Here is a 14,751-nt window from a genome sequence, read left to right on the forward strand (position 1 = left end):
GAAAACAGACCAGCTTCATCTACATGCTGAGCAGACCCCTGTCCTGACTGGGAAAACAGACCAGCTTCCTCTACATGCTGAGCAGACCCCTGTCCTGACTGGGAAAACAGACCAGCTTCCTCTACATGCTGAGCAGACCCCTGTCCTGACTGGGAAAACAGACCAGCTTCATCTACATGCTGAGCAGACCCCTGTCCTGACTGGGAAAACAGACCAGCTTCCTCTACATGTTGAGCAGACCCCTGTCCTGACTGGGATAACAGACCAGCTTCCTCTACATGCTGAGCAGACCCCTGTCCTGACTGGGATAACAGACCAGCACAGCTTCATCTACATGCTGAGCAGACCCCTGTCCTGACTGGGATAACAGACCAGCACAGCTTCATCTACATGCTGAGCAGACCCCTGTCCTGACTGGGATAACAGACCAGCACAGCTTCATCTACATGCTGAGCAGACCCCTGTCCTGACTGGGATAACAGACCAGCACAGCTTCATCTACATGCTGAGCAGACCCCTGTCCTGACTGGGATAACAGACCAGCACAGCTTCCTCTACATGCTGAGCAGACCCCTGTCCTGACTGGGATAACAGACCAGCACAGCTTCATCTACATGCTGAGCAGACCCCTGTCCTGACTGGGAAAACAGACCAGCTTCATCTACATGCTGAGCAGACCCCTGTCCTGACTGGGAAAACAGACCAGCTTCATCTACATGCTGAGCAGACCCCTGTCCTGACTGGGAAAACAGACCAGCACAGCTTCATCTACATGCTGAGCAGACCCCTGTCCTGACTGGGAAAACAGACCAGCACAGCTTCCTCTACATGCTGAGCAGACCCCTGTCCTAACTGGGAAAACAGACCAGCACAGCTTCCTCTACATGCTGAGCAGACCCCTGTCCTAACTGGGAAAACAGACCAGCACAGCTTCCTCTACATGCTGAGCAGACCCCTGTCCTGACTGGGAAAACAGACCAGCACAGCTTCATCTACATGCTGAGCAGACCCCTGTCCTGACTGGGAAAACAGACCAGCACAGCTTCCTCTACATGCTGAGCAGACCCCTGTCCTGACTGGGAAAACAGACCAGCACAGCTTCATCTACATGCTGAGCAGACCCCTGTCCTGACTGGGATAACAGACCAGCACACTCTACATGCTGAGCAGACCCCTGTCCTGACTGGGAAAACAGACCACACAGCTTCATCTACATGCTGAGCAGACCCCTGTCCTGACTGGGAAAACAGACCAGCTTCATCTACATGCTGAGCAGACCCCTGTCCTGACTGGGAAAACAGACCAGCTTCATCAGCTTCAGACCCCTGTCCTCTACATGCTGAGCAGACCCCTGTCCTGACTGGGAAAACAGACCAGCACAGCTTCCTCTACATGCTGAGCAGACCCCTGTCCTAACTGGGAAAACAGACCAGCACAGCTTCCTCTACATGCTGAGCAGACCCCTGTCCTAACTGGGAAAACAGACCAGCACAGCTTCCTCTACATGCTGAGCAGACCCCTGTCCTGACTGGGAAAACAGACCAGCACAGCTTCATCTACATGCTGAGCAGACCCCTGTCCTAACTGGGAAAACAGACCAGCACAGCTTCCTCTACATGCTGAGCAGACCCCTGTCCTAACTGGGAAAACAGACCAGCACAGCTTCATCTACATGCTGAGCAGACCCCTGTCCTGGCTGGGAAAACAGACCAGCTTCCTCTACATGCTGAGCAGACCCCTGCTCTGATGCTGTGAAGGGCTGTGTGTGACCTCTGCCAATCATTAGGGAAGACTGGGGGTGAGAGTGGTGGAAAATCAGCACTTTGTGCTCCTGTCTTAATGACTGGTGTGTGTGTGTTCTCCACCTCCACAGATAATGACTGGTGTGTTTGTGTTCTCCACCTCCACAGATAATGATTAGTGTGTGTGTGTGTGTTCCCCACCTCCACAGATAATGATTAGTGTGTGTGTGTGTGTTCTCCACCTCCACATATAATGATTAGTGTGTGTGTGTGTGTTCCCCACCTCCACAGATAATGATTAGTGTGTGTGTGTGTGTTCTCCACCTCCACATATAATGATTAGTGTGTGTGTGTGTGTTCCCCACCTCCACAGATAATGATTAGTGTGTGTGTGTTCTCCACCTCCACAGATAATGATTAGTGTGTGTGTGTTCTCACCATGTGTGCAGTTCCCCACCTCCACAGATAATGATTAGTGTGTGTGTGTTCTCTCTACAGATAATGATTAGTGTGTGTGTGTTCTCCACAGATAATGATTAGTGTGTGTGTGTTCTCCACCTCCACAGATAATGATTAGTGTGTGTGTGTTCTCCACCTCCACAGATAATGATTAGTGTGTGTGTGTTCTCCACCTCCACAGATAATGACTAGTGTGTTTGTGTTCTCCTCCACAGATAATGACTGGTGTGTTTGTGTTCTCCACCTCCACAGATAATGATTAGTGTGTGTGTGTTCTCCACCTCCACAGATAATGACTGGTGTGTGTGTGTGTGTTCTCCACCTCCACAGATAATGATTAGTGTGTGTGTGTTCTCCACCTTCACAGATAATGATTAGTGTGTGTGTGTGTGTTCTCCACCTCCACAGATAATGATTAGTGTGTGTGTGTTCTCCACCTCCACAGATAATGATTAGTGTGTGTGTGTGTTCTCTACCTCCACAGATAATGATTAGTGTGTGTGTGTTCTCCACCTCCACAGATAATGATTAGTGTGTGTGTGTGTTCTCCACCTCCACAGATAATGATTAGTGTGTGTGTGTTCTCCACCTCCACAGATAATGATTAGTGTGTGTGTGTGTTCCCCACTTCCACAGATAATGACTGGTGTGTGTGTGTGTTCTCCACCTCCACAGATAATGACTGGTGTGTGTGTGTGTTCTCCACCTCCACAGATAATGACTGGTGTGTGTGTGTTCTCCACCTCCACAGATAATGATTAGTGTGTGTGTGTTCTCCACCTCCACAGATAATGACTGGTGTGTGTGTGTTCTCCACCTCCACAGATAATGACTGGTGTGTGTGTGTTCTCCACCTCCACAGATAATGATTAGTGTGTGTGTGTGTTCCCCACTTCCACAGATAATGATTAGTGTGTGTGTGTGTTCCCCACTTCCACAGATAATGATTAGTGTGTGTGTGAGCTTCAGTGGCGCTGAGCTGATTAACAAAGACGATTGAAACCAAAACAAACCATGAAGCAGTGAAGGCAGGAGAATTAAAACAGAGAGAGAGAGACAGAGAGAGAGAGAGAGAAGAGAGAGAGAGAGAGAGAGAGAGAGAGAGAGAGAGAGAGAGAGAGAGAGAGAGAAGGAGCAGAACAGAACGGAACACTAAGCAGCATAGCAGCACAAGGTAGACTGACAGGCTGACTGAAACCCTGGACCCCACAGAGAGGCCACAGAGCAGGCTGGAGGGCTGACAGACTAACAGACAGACCACCAGTCTGTTACAGACTTACCCAGGGCATCAGCTGCAGGGCAACAACAACAGGTGCCCAGTGACCGGGGGCGGGGCAATAAGGTCGACGACACGGCCGTAAAAGAGGAAAACATATCAGTCAGTCAAGAGGCCTGAAGGAGACTGCACAAATTATGTTGCTAATAAGTGTCACTGTCACTGTCTCTGTGACTGTCTCTGTGACTGTCACAGCGACTGTCACAGCGACTGTCACTGTGACTGTCATCTGTGACTGTCTCTGTGACTGTCTCTGTGACTGTCTCTGTGACTGTCACTGTCGTCTAATAATGGCCCTTTAGTCCGCCAGACTCTTAGGATAAACTAAGCGACTTACAGAATTGTAGCATTGACACTGACATATACCGCATTCATTATATGACCCAACATGGGTCTAGTTGTTTGATCTGCCAAAGAGGACTGTTTGTGAGGGTGAACGTTGCACTAATAACAGTCTTCATAACTGAAGACCAAGCTGGAAAAACATGTTTGAAAATTCAGTCTAGACAGATATATGGCGTTAAACGCTCCCCTGTTCACGTGTCCAAAGGTGAAAACTCCCCCCTTGAAGTCAGGATTGGCCCATTCCTTATAGCGCCTAGTAAAGCACAGGCCCTCTCATAGGAGAGACTAGAAAAGTGTGTATTGGTTCAATCTTGTAGGAAAAACTAAACGTTTAGGATTGCTAGTTCAGTGTTTCAGGTAGTTTTGGTCATTTTGGCTAACTAGTTCAGTGTGGTTTCGATCAAAACATTAAGGATAGCTAGTTCAGTGTTTCAGGTAGTTTTGGTCATTTAGTTAGCTAGTTCAGTGTTTGAGCTAATTTGAATTAAGACATTTAGACTAGCTAGTTCAGTGTTTCAGGTGGTTTTGGTCATTTAGTTAGCTAGTTCAGTGTTTGCGCTAATTTGAATTAAGACATTTAGACTAGCTAGTTCAGTGTTTCAGGTGGTTTTGATCAATACGTTATGACGGCCTACACCTGCCAAACTCGGACGATGCTGGGCCAATTATGCTGCCCCACAATCAGCCAGTTGTGATACAGTCTGGATTCGAACCAGGTTGTCTGTAGTGACGCCTCTAGCACTGAGATGCAGTGTTTTAGACCACTGCGCCACTTGGTGCACATTGCTAAATACTGCTCCTCTAGGTAGGACATCTAATAACACTGGAACAAGAAGACCAGGTGCATACTGCTAAATACTAACTCCTCTGATAGGACATCTAATAACACTGGAACAAGAAGACCAGGTGCATACTGCTAAATACTGCTCCTCTAGATAGGACATCTAATAACACTGGAACAAGAAGACCAGGTGCATACTGCTAAATACTGCTCCTCTAGATAGGACATCTAATAACACTGGAACAAGAAGACCAGGTGCATACTGCTAAATACTGCTCCTCTAGATAGGACATCTAATAACACTGGAACAAGAAGACCAGGTGCATACTGCTAAATACTGCTCCTCTAGATAGGACATCTAATAACACTGGAACAAGAAGACCAGGTGCATACTGCTAAATACTGCTCCTCTAGATAGGACATCTAATAACACTGGAACAAGAAGACCAGGTGCATACTGCTAAATACTGCTCCTCTAGATAGGACATCTAATAACACTGGAACAAGAAGACCAGGTGCATACTGCTAAATACTGCTCCTCTAGATAGGACATCTAATAACACTGGAACACAGAAGACCAGGTGCATACTGCTAAATACTGCTCCTCTAGATAGGACATCTAATAACACTGGAACAAGAAGACCAGGTGCATACTGCTAAATACTGCTCCTCTAGATAGGACATCTAATAACACTGGAACAAGAAGACCAGGTGCATACTGCTAAATACTGCTCCTCTAGATAGGACATCTAATAACACTGGAACAAGAAGACCAGGTGCATACTGCTAAATACTGCTCCTCTAGATAGGACATCTAATAACACTGGAACAAGAAGACCAGGTGCATACTGCTAAATACTGCTCCTCTAGATAGGACATCTAATAACACTGGAACAAGAAGACCAGGTGCATACTGCTAAATACTGCTCCTCTAGATAGGACATCTAATAACACTGGAACAAGAAGACCAGGTGCATACTGCTAAATACTGCTCCTCTAGATAGGACATCTAATAACACTGGAACAAGAAGACCAGGTGCATACTGCTAAATACTGCTCCTCTAGATAGGACATCTAATAACACTGGAACAAGAAGACCAGGTGCATACTGCTAAATACTGCTCCTCTAGATAGGACATCTAATAACACTGGAACAAGAAGACCAGGTGCATACTGCTGGGAAAAAGACCAATACTGCTACCTCTAGATAGGACATCTAATAACACTGGAACAAGAAGACCAGGTGCATACTGCTAAATACTGCTCCTCTAGATAGGACATCTAATAACACTGGAACAAGAAGACCAGGTGCATACTGCTAAATACTGCTCCTCTAGATAGGACATCTAATAACACTGGAACAAGAAGACCAGACCAGGTGCATACTGCAGGTAAATACTGCTCCTCTAGATAGGACATCTAATAACACTGGAACAAGAAGACCAGGTGCATACTGCTAAATACTGCTCCTCTAGATAGGACATCTAATAACACTGGAACAAGAAGACCAGGTGCATACTGCTAAATACTGCTCCTCTAGATAGGACATCTAATAACACTGGAACAAGAAGACCAGGTGCATACTGCTAAATACTGCTCCTCTAGATAGGACATCTAATAACACTGGAACAAGAAGACCAGGTGCATACTGCTAAATACTGCTCCTCTAGATAGGACATCTAATAACACTGGAACAAGAAGACCAGGTGCATACTGCTAAATACTGCTCCTCTAGATAGGACATCTAATAACACTGGAACAAGAAGACCAGGTGCATACTGCTAAATACTGCTCCTCTAGATAGGACATCTAATAACACTGGAACAAGAAGACCAGGTGCATACTGCTAAATACTGCCACTCTAGATAGGACATCTAATAACACTGGAACAAGAAGACCAGGTGCATACTGCTAAATACTGCACCTCTAGATAGGACATCTAATAACACTGGAACAAGTTCAGGTGACCTAAAGTTACTGACATCTAATAGATAATGACCAGGTGCATACTGTGTTCTAGATAGGACATCTAATAACACTGGAACAAGAAGACCAGGTGCATACTGCTAAATACTGCACCTCAGATAGGACATCTAATAACACTGGAACAAGAAGACCAGGTGCATACTGCTAAATACTGCTCCTCTAGATAGGACATCTAATAACACTGGAACAAGAAGACCAGGTGCATACTGCTAAATACTGCTCCTCTAGATAGGACATCTAATAACACTGGAACAAGAAGACCAGGTGCATACTGCTAAATACTGCACCTCTAGATAGGACATCTAATAACACTGGAACAAGAAGACCAGGTGCATACTGCTAAATACTGCACCTCTAGATAGGACATCTAATAACACTGGAACAAGAAGACCAGGTGCATACTGCTAAATACTGCTCCTCTAGATAGGACATCTAATAACACTGGAACAAGAAGACCAGGTGCATACTGCTAGACCCCACAGAGAAGACCAAATACTGCACCTCTAGATAGGACATCTAATAACACTGGAACAAGAAGACCAGGTGCATACTGCTAAATACTGCTCCTCTAGATAGGACATCTAATAACACTGGAACAAGAAGACCAGGTGCATACTGCTAAATACTGCACCTCTAGATAGGACATCTAATAACACTGGAACAAGAAGACCAGGTGCATACTGCTAAATACTGCTCCTCTAGATAGGACATCTAATAACACTGGAACAAGAATGACCAGGTGCATACTGCTAAATACTCCTCTAGATAGGACATCTAATAACACTGGAACAAGAAGACCAGGTGCATACTGCTAAATACTGCTCCTCTAGATAGGACATCTAATAACACTGGAACAAGAAGACCAGGTGCATACTGCTAAATACTGCTCCTCTAGATAGGACATCTAATAACACTGGAACAAGAAGACCAGACCAGGTGCATACTGCTAAATACTGCTCCTCTAGATAGGACATCTAATAACACTGGAACAAGAAGACCAGGTGCATACTGCTAAATACTGCTCCTCTAGATAGGACATCTAATAACACTGGAACAAGAAGACCAGGTGCATACTGCTAAATACTGCTCCTCTAGATAGGACATCTAATAACACTGGAACAAGAAGACCAGGTGCATACTGCTAAATACTGCTCCTCTAGATAGGACATCTAATAACACTGGAACAAGAAGACCAGGTGCATACTGCTAAATACTGCTCTCTAGATAGGACATCTAATAACAGGAACAGACCAGGTGCAATAAAACTGCTCCTCTAGATAGGACAGTAACACTGGAACAAGAAGACCAGGTGCATACTGCTAAATACTGTTCTAGAAGGACATCTAATAACACTGGAACAAGAAGACCAGGTGCATACTGCTAAATACTGCTCCTCTAGATAGGACATCTAATAACACTGGAACAAGAAGACCAGGTGCATACTGCTAAATACTGCTCCTCTAGATAGGACATCTAATAACACTGGAACAAGAAGACCAGGTGCATACTGCTAAATACTGCTCCTCTAGATAGGACATCTAATAACACTGGAACAAGAAGACCAGGGCATACTGCTAAATACTGCTCCTCTAGATAGGACATCTAATAACACTGGAACAAGAAGACCAGGTGCATACTGCTAAATACTGCTCCTCTAGATAGGACATCTAATAACACTGGAACAAGAAGACCAGGTGCATACTGCTAAATACTGCTCCTCTAGATAGGACATCTAATAACACTGGAACAAGAAGACCAGGTGCATACTGCTAAATACTGCTCCTCTAGATAGGACATCTAATAACACTGGAACAAGAAGACCAGGTGCATACTGCTAAATACTGCTCCTCTAGATAGGACATCTAATAACACTGGAACAAGAAGACCAGGTGCATACTGCTAAATACTGCTCCTCTAGATGTTTGGACATCTAATAACACTGGAACAAGAAGACCAGTGCATACTGCTAAATACTGCTCCTCTAGATAGGACATCTAATAACACTGGAACAAGAAGACCAGGTGCATACTGCTAAATACTGCTCCTCTAGATAGGACATCTAATAACACTGGAACAAGAAGACCAGGTGCATACTGCTAAATACTGCTCCTCTAGATAGGACATCTAATAACACTGGAACAAGAAGACCAGGTGCATACTGCTAAATACTGCTCCTCTAGATAGGACATCTAATAACACTGGAACAAGAAGACCAGGTGCATACTGCTAAATACTGCTCCTCTAGATAGGACATCTAATAACACTGGAACAAGAAGACCAGGTTGCATACTGCTAGATAGGAAATACTGCTCCTCTAGATAGGACATCTAATAACACTGGAACAAGAAGACCAGGTGCATACTGCTAAATACTGCTCCTCTAGATAGGACATCTAATAACACTGGAACAAGAAGACCAGGTGCATACTGCTAAATACTGCTCCTCTAGATAGGACATCTAATAACACTGGAACAAGAAGACCAGGTGCATACTGCTAAATACTGCTCCTCTAGATAGGACATCTAATAACACTGGAACAAGAAGACCAGGTGCATACTGCTAAATACTGCTCCTCTAGATAGGACATCTAATAACACTGGAACAAGAAGACCAGGTGCATACTGCTAAATACTGCTCCTCTAGATAGGACATCTAATAACACTGGAACAAGAAGACCAGGTGCATACTGCTAAATACTGCTCCTCTAGATAGGACATCTAATAACACTGGAACAAGAAGACCAGGTGCATACTGCTAAATACTGCTCCTCTAGATAGGACATCTAATAACACTGGAACAAGAAGACCAGGTGCATACTGCTAAATACTGCTCCTCTAGATAGGACATCTAATAACACTGGAACAAGAAGACCAGGTGCATACTGCTAAATACTGCTCCTCTAGATAGGACATCTAATAACACTGGAACAAGAAGACCAGGTGCATACTGCTAAATACTGCTCCTCTAGATAGGACATCTAATAACACTGGAACAAGAAGACCAGGTGCATACTGCTAAATACTGCTCCTCTAGATAGGACATCTAATAACACTGGAACAAGAAGACCAGGTGCATACTGCTAAATACTGCTCCTCTAGATAGGACATCTAATAACACTGGAACAAGAAGACCAGGTGCATACTGCTAAATACTGCTCCTCTAGATAGGACATCTAATAACACTGGAACAAGAAGACCAGGTGCATACTGCTAAATACTGCTCCTCTAGATAGGACATCTAATAACACTGGAACAAGAAGACCAGGTGCATACTGCTAAATACTGCTCCTCTAGATAGGACATCTAATAACACTGGAACAAGAAGACCAGGTGCATACTGCTAAATACTGCTCCTCTAGATAGGACATCTAATAACACTGGAACAAGAAGACCAGGTGCATACTGCTAAATACTGCTCCTCTAGATAGGACATCTAATAACACTGGAACAAGAAGACCAGGTGCATACTGCTAAATACTGCTCCTCTAGATAGGACATCTAATAACACTGGAACAAGAAGACCAGGTGCATACTGCTAAATACTGCTCCTCTAGATAGGACATCTAATAACACTGGAACAAGAAGACCAGGTGCATACTGCTAAATACTGCTCCTCTAGATAGGACATCTAATAACACTGGAACAAGAAGACCAGGTGCATACTGCTAAATACTGCTCCTCTAGATAGGACATCTAATAACACTGGAACAAGAAGACCAGGTGCATACTGCTAAATACTGCTCCTCTAGATAGGACATCTAATAACACTGGAACAAGAAGACCAGGTGCATACTGCTAAATACTGCTCCTCTAGATAGGACATCTAATAACACTGGAACAAGAAGACCAGGTGCATACTGCTAAATACTGCTAAATCCTCTAGATAGGACATCTAATAACACTGGAACAAGAAGACCAGGTGCATACTGCTAAATACTGCTCCTCTAGATAGGACATCTAATAACACTGGAACAAGAAGACCAGGTGCATACTGCTAAATACTGCTCCTCTAGATAGGACATCTAATAACACTGGAACAAGAAGACCAGGTGCATACTGCTAAATACTGCTCCTCTAGATAGGACATCTAATAACACTGGAACAAGAAGACCAGGTGCATACTGCTAAATACTGCTCCTCTAGATAGGACATCTAATAACACTGGAACAAGAAGACCAGGTGCATACTGCTAAATACTGCTCCATGGAAATACAACAGCACAGTATTTGAGCTAAAGAAGTAAAAAAAAAAAAGTTGAAGTTCACTTTGAAATGCATAGATGTTTTGGTGCTTTCAAGACGGACATTTTGAAATTTCAACTGGACTTTAGTCACTCAAGATAACTGACAGCTTGAATAGGAGCTTCCCCCATAGACGCTCTCTCTCATCTGTCTATCTGTCTAGACACATATTGAACCTCTTCAATAGCGTCTCCATTTCCTTTCATGGTGCGTCGGCCTGCACAAAGACTGACTGACTGCATATGCTTATTCAATTGGGATGTGCTGTCCTACGAGGAGAAGACACAAACTGATACTCAGAAGTTGAGCAGAGAATCTGTTCCAAATGGCACCCTATTTCCTATTTAGTGCACTTCTTTTGGGCCCTAGCCCTATAGACCCTGGTCTAAAGTAGTGCACTACATAGGGAACATGGTGCCATTTGGGACACAGACCGTGTCCTGGTTTCAGTATAATGACGGTCAACATGAGCTGACTCTGTTGTTTTTCCCCCTCCATGTTTCCAGACATCATTTAGAGAGATTCCTGTGTACAAGATGATATCTGACCATCTGCAGAGTCTGACAGGGATCAGGAACAAATCAAATCAAATGTCTTTATATAGCCCTTCGTACATCAGCTGATATCTCAAAGTGCTGTACAGAAACCCAGCCTAAAACCCCCAAACAGCAAGCAATGCAGGTGTAGAAGCACGGTGGCTAGGAAAAACTCCCTAGAAAGGCCAAAACCTAGGAAGATACCTAGAGAAGAACCAGGCTATGTGGGGTGGCCAGTCCTCTTCTGGTTGTGCCGGGTGGAGATTATAACAGGAACAGTCTTACATAACTTAACCGAAACCATAGCATAGAGTAAAGATATTCGTTAGGGAAGGATGTTCAACTCAATTTGCATGTCCATTTGCCTAAGCGTACCAAATGTACGTTAGAGATTGACGTTCAGAGATGATAAAGGAACAAAGAGATGTACTATGTATAGTAAATGTTACATACATATGTACTGTGTTTTATACTGTAGAGTCCCTGAGTAGCCTCATTGACGTTCAACTCTATTTCCTTTAGACTACATGGACTGTGTAGGTACGACCTCAAGGGGAAACGACAGCCCATAGAGATACAGGGTTCACACTATACTTCATATGGCCAAGTCCACAGACATTATATGTATCGGACATATGTTGTAATGATTATATTTCTATGGCACAGCCAGTAGAGAAGTGATGGATGGATAGATGGATAGATATATAGATAGATACAGTGCCTTGCGAAAGTATTCGGCCCCCTTGAACTTTGCGACCTTTTGCCACATTTCAGGCTTCAAACATAAAGATATAAAACTGTATTTTTTTGTGAAGAATCAACAACAAGTGGGACACAATCATGAAGTGGAACGACATTTATTGGATATTTCAAACTTTTTTAACAAATCAAAAACTGAAAAATTGGGCGTGCAAAATTATTCAGCCCCCTTAAGTTAATACTTTGTAGCGCCACCTTTTGCTGTGATTACAGCTGTAAGTCGCTTGGGGTATGTCTCTATCAGTTTTGCACATCGAGAGACTGACATTTTTTCCCATTCCTCCTTGCAAAACAGCTCGAGCTCAGTGAGGTTGGATGGAGAGCATTTGTGAACAGCAGTTTTCAGTTCTTTCCACAGATTCTCGATTGGATTCAGGTCTGGACTTTGACTTGGCCATTCTAACACCTGGATATGTTTATTTTTGAACCATTCCATTGTAGATTTTGCTTTATGTTTTGGATCATTGTCTTGTTGGAAGACAAATCTCCGTCCCAGTCTCAGGTCTTTTGCAGACTCCATCAGGTTTTCTTCCAGAATGGTCCTGTATTTGGCTCCATCCATCTTCCCATCAATTTTAACCATCTTCCCTGTCCCTGCTGAAGAAAAGCAGGCCCAAACCATGATGCTGCCACCACCATGTTTGACAGTGGGGATGGTGTGTTCAGGGTGATGAGCTGTGTTGCTTTTACGCCAAACATAACATTTTGCATTGTTGCCAAAAAGTTCAATTTTGGTTTCATCTGACCAGAGCACCTTCTTCCACATGTTTGGTGTGTCTCCCAGGTGGCTTGTGGCAAACTTTAAACTACACTTTTTATGGATATCTTTAAGAAATGGCTTTCTTCTTGCCACTCTTCCATAAAGGCCAGATTTGTGCAATATACGACTGATTGTTGTCCTATGGACAGAGTCTCCCACCTCAGCTGTAGATCTCTGCAGTTCATCCAGAGTGATCATGGGCCTCTTGGCTGCATCTCTGATCAGTCTTCTCCTTGTATGAGCTGAAAGTTTAGAGGGACGGCCAGGTCTTGGTAGATTTGCAGTGGTCTGATACTCCTTCCATTTCAATATTATCGCTTGCACAGTGCTCCTTGGGATGTTTAAAGCTTGGGAAATCTTTTTGTAACCAAATCCGGCTTTAAACTTCTTCACAACAGTATCTCGGACCTGCCTGGTGTGTTCCTTGTTCTTCATGACGCTCTCTGCGCTTTTAACGGACCTCTGAGACTATCACAGTGCAGGTGTATTTATACGGAGACTTGATTACACACAGGTGGATTGTATTTATCATCATTAGTCATTTAGGTCAACATTGGATCATTCAGAGATCCTCACTGAACTTCTGGAGAGAGTTTGCTGCACTGAAAGTAAAGGGGCCGAATACTTTCGCAAGGCACTGTAGATAGATAGATATATAGATGATAGATAGAGTACCTTTCTTTGCCTTCTTCTGTAGCTTCAGAGTGTCTAACGACTTCTTCTTGATCTCACTCCGAACTTTCTTGTACTCTGTGGGGGGGGGAAATGGGGTCAACATTTTGGAATGAGATGTTCGACGAGCAGGTGTCCACATACTTTTGGTCATGTAGTGTATATGACACTGGCTTGTAGTGTATGGTTATATTGTTATATAGCTATATGTTATGATGATACCTTTAGCATGGTCCTTATTCAGTGTTGGTTCCTCTCTATATTATTATATATCTATATGTTATGATGATACCTTTAGCATGGTCCTTATCCAGAGTGTTGGTTCCTCTCTATATTGTTATATATCTATATGTTATGATGATACCTTTAGCATGGTCCTTATCCAGAGTGTTGGTTCCTCTCTATATTATTATACATCTATATGTTATGATGATACCTTTAGCATGGTCCTTATTCAGTGTTGGTTCCTCTCTATATTATTATATATCTATATGTTATGATGATACCTTTAGCATGGTCCTTATCCAGAGTGTTGGTTCCTCTCTATATTGTTATATATCTATATGTTATGATGATACCTTTAGCATGGTCCTTATCCAGAGTGTTGGTTCCTCTCTATATTAGTATATATCTATATGTTATGATGATACCTTTAGCATGGTCCTTATCCAGAGTGTTGGTTCCTCTCTATATTGTTATATATCTATATGTTATGATGATACCTTTAGCATGGTCCTTATCCAGAGTGTTGGTTCCTCTCTTCCACTCCTCCATCTGATCCTGTAGAGGGTTGATATGCAGTCCATGAGCCCTGGAGGTCACAGCAATCACAAAGGTGAGAAACATTAGAAATGCCTTATTATTTATTGGTTCCTAGCCCACCAAAAGGCTAGTCTTTCATAGAGAGGGACATAGTGGTGATGAGGGGGCGGGGCATAGTGGTGATGAGGGGGCGGGGCAGTGGTCCTGAGGGGGCGGGGCAGAGTGGTAATGGGGCGGTGCATAGTGGTGGTGATGGGGCGGGGCATAGTGGTGGTATCTATAGTGTTGGTGAGGGGCGGGGATAGTGGTTGAGGGGGCGGGTCATAGTGGTAATGAGGGGGCGGTGCATAGTGGTGGTGAGGGGCGGGGCATAGTGGTGGTGAGGGGCGGGACATAGTGGTGCTGAGGGGCGGTATCCAGTTCCTCTCTTAGT

At 43.9% G+C, this 14,751-nt stretch overlaps 1 protein-coding gene across 2 annotated transcripts in view; it reads right to left on the reverse strand.

Moving 5' to 3' along the window:
- LOC135568790 (protein MTSS 1-like) overlaps positions 1-14,343 on the reverse strand; it is an 80,885-nt gene extending 66,542 nt beyond the window's left edge. For both annotated transcript variants that reach the window (XM_065015538.1, XM_065015537.1), the window contains exons 1-2: positions 14,279-14,343; positions 13,560-13,634 (exon numbers count right to left, since the gene is read on the reverse strand). In XM_065015538.1, coding sequence (XP_064871610.1) covers positions 13,560-13,634; positions 14,279-14,330 — 127 coding nt within the window. In that variant the 5' untranslated portion in view covers positions 14,331-14,343. The remainder of the gene's footprint in view (positions 1-13,559; positions 13,635-14,278) is intronic.
- Positions 14,344-14,751: the final 408 nt, after the last annotated feature.

The sequence above is a fragment of the Oncorhynchus nerka genome, unplaced genomic scaffold, assembly GCF_034236695.1.
Source record: "Oncorhynchus nerka isolate Pitt River unplaced genomic scaffold, Oner_Uvic_2.0 unplaced_scaffold_1382, whole genome shotgun sequence".
Lineage (NCBI taxonomy): Eukaryota > Metazoa > Chordata > Actinopteri > Salmoniformes > Salmonidae > Oncorhynchus > Oncorhynchus nerka.